General features: G+C 44.4%; 1 protein-coding gene across 2 annotated transcripts in view; it reads right to left on the bottom strand.

The window, feature by feature from the left end:
* The window catches only part of LCMT1 (leucine carboxyl methyltransferase 1), a 71114-nt gene that overhangs the window by 7564 nt on the left and 61324 nt on the right, over positions 1-2226 (bottom strand). For both annotated transcript variants that reach the window (XM_011954620.1, XM_011954621.1), the window contains 2 exons: positions 1754-1855; positions 128-219 (listed from right to left, as the gene is read on the bottom strand). In XM_011954620.1, coding sequence (XP_011810010.1) covers positions 128-219; positions 1754-1855 — 194 coding nt within the window. The remainder of the gene's footprint in view (positions 1-127; positions 220-1753; positions 1856-2226) is intronic.

Raw genomic sequence — 2226 nt, 5'->3', positions numbered from 1 at the left:
TTTTTTTTTTTTTTTTTTTAATGAAATCTCCACATATTGTTCTATTTTTCTGCATTAAAGAATAGAGGCAATCATGCCTTCAGTTCACAATGAATGCCCATCAAGCTGACGCTCACCAACCCCATACCTGCTCACTTCAGCTCGAGGTAACCTGTTGTACAACTCCATCATGTCGACGGCCGATGCTGTTTCCCACCCATTCGACAGGAGCCGTTCTTTCTAAAATGTGCAACGAAGAGAAATGGAGAACTAGAGAACTACCAGGCACCGGCTTACAAATCTGAGACACTATTTTGTTTTAAAGAGACAAGGTCTCACTCTGTTGCCCAGGCTAAAGTGCAGCGGTGTGATCACAGCTCACTGCAGCCGTGACCTACTAGGCTCAAGCGATTCCCCCCTCTTCAGCTGCCCAAGGTGCTGGGATCAGAGGTGTGAGCCAGTGCGCCTGGCACTGAGACGCTCTTAAGCACACCAGACCTCCTCTGAGCTGACTCCTTTCTCAAAAGCACATCCTAGACCCTAATATCTTCTTTTTACTTTCCGACTTTCCACATTGAACAAGCATTGTTATAATGGGGGGAAATTCACTAAAGTACTTCCAAAGAGAAATAAAGGAAGAACTTTTCTACGAGCGACAGTTTTTTAAAGCATTCTAATGGTTATGTGACAAAAGACATGTAAAAATGAACCTATTTATTTATTAATTTACTTATTTATTTTGAGACAGAGGCTCACTCTGTTGCCCAGGCTGGAGTGCAGTAGCTTGATTTCGGCTCACTGCAACCTCCATCTCCCAGGTTCAAGCAAATCTCCTGCCTCAGCCTCCTGAGTAGCCGGGATTACAGGCATGCGCCACCACACCCGGCTAATTTTTGTATTTTTAGTAGAGATGGGGTTTCACCATATTGGCCAGGCTGGTCTCAAACTCCTGAACTCAGGTGATCTGCCTGCCTCAGTATCCCAAAGTGCTGGGATTACAGGCGTGAGCCACCGCACCCACCCAAAAAAATGAACCTATTTATATGGGGGCAGGGGTGGGAGTTGTTTTGAGAAAAAATAAATGACTTTTTTAAAGGAAGGGGGCATTACTATAGAGTCAAAGAGGTTTAAGGGACATATCAATCATCTACAAAGTGTGGACAATGTTTAAATCCTGATTCAAACACATCAACTATAAAAAAAAAAGTTTTTTTAAACAACTGGGGAAACTGAACATGAACTGGGCATTAAATGCTATGAAGGAGTTGTCAGCTTGTGAGGTATGATCTGTGAAATGGTATCATCATCATCCTGGGAGAAGCAAGTCCTTATTGGTAGGTGATTCACATGCGTATTTAGGGGTGAAATCATGTGCTGTCTGGGATTTGCCTGAAAACATTCCAACATCAACAAAACAATTGTGGGAGAATACAGGAAATAATACTGATAAAACAAGTAATACTGAAGTTAGGTGATGGGACGTGTGTTTTTATTTTACCATTCCCTCTACCTTTATGTTTGTTTGAAAATTTGCATAATATAAAGTCAAAATAATAGGGTGTAGGAAATGTGAATGTGTATTTTCTACACCAAGATGGCAAAGCAGGACTTGGTCTTCCCAGTATCATGAACTAGCAGCCCACATGGAGGCTCAGCAGCCTATGGTGGCAGGCACTGAACAGGGCTTCTCCACGATCATATCTGCAAAGAAAGACCTTTATATATCTTGGTTGACTAAGGGTCCAAATGGATGTCCCAGTTCCTGCTCTCTGACCTGTGACTCTAATGACTTGCAGGTCTCCACTCCCGCCAGGTCACACTGGCGTCTCCGCAGGTTTTCAATCATGATCTGCCCAAACCGATCACCCATGTTCACCTAGGAGGGAAAGAGAAGGTAAGACATTTCTCTAAGAGTTTGTTACATATGCAAAATAAAACATCATCATCCTATTTTTAAGCAGCAGAGGCCGACGCTTGATGATGCACACCCAGCGTATGAAACGGACTGAGGGGCAGGCACCAGCACAGTGCTGGCGGGAGCATAAACTTGGGTAACCCTGGAAGGGCAACTGGGCAGGATACACCCATTTTAAATGCTCAACGTGGGCAAGCGAAGTGGCTCACACCTGTAATCCCAGCACTTTGGGAGGCAAGGAGGGCAGATCACGAGGTCAGGAGATCGAGACCATCCTGGCTAACACAGTGAAACCCCGTCTCTACTAAAAATTAGCTGGGCATGGTGGCGGG

Source organism: Colobus angolensis, unplaced genomic scaffold, assembly GCF_000951035.1.
Source record: "Colobus angolensis palliatus isolate OR3802 unplaced genomic scaffold, Cang.pa_1.0 Scaffold387, whole genome shotgun sequence".
NCBI classification, from domain to species: Eukaryota; Metazoa; Chordata; class Mammalia; order Primates; family Cercopithecidae; genus Colobus; species Colobus angolensis.
This window is presented reverse-complemented; position numbering and strand designations above follow the sequence as displayed.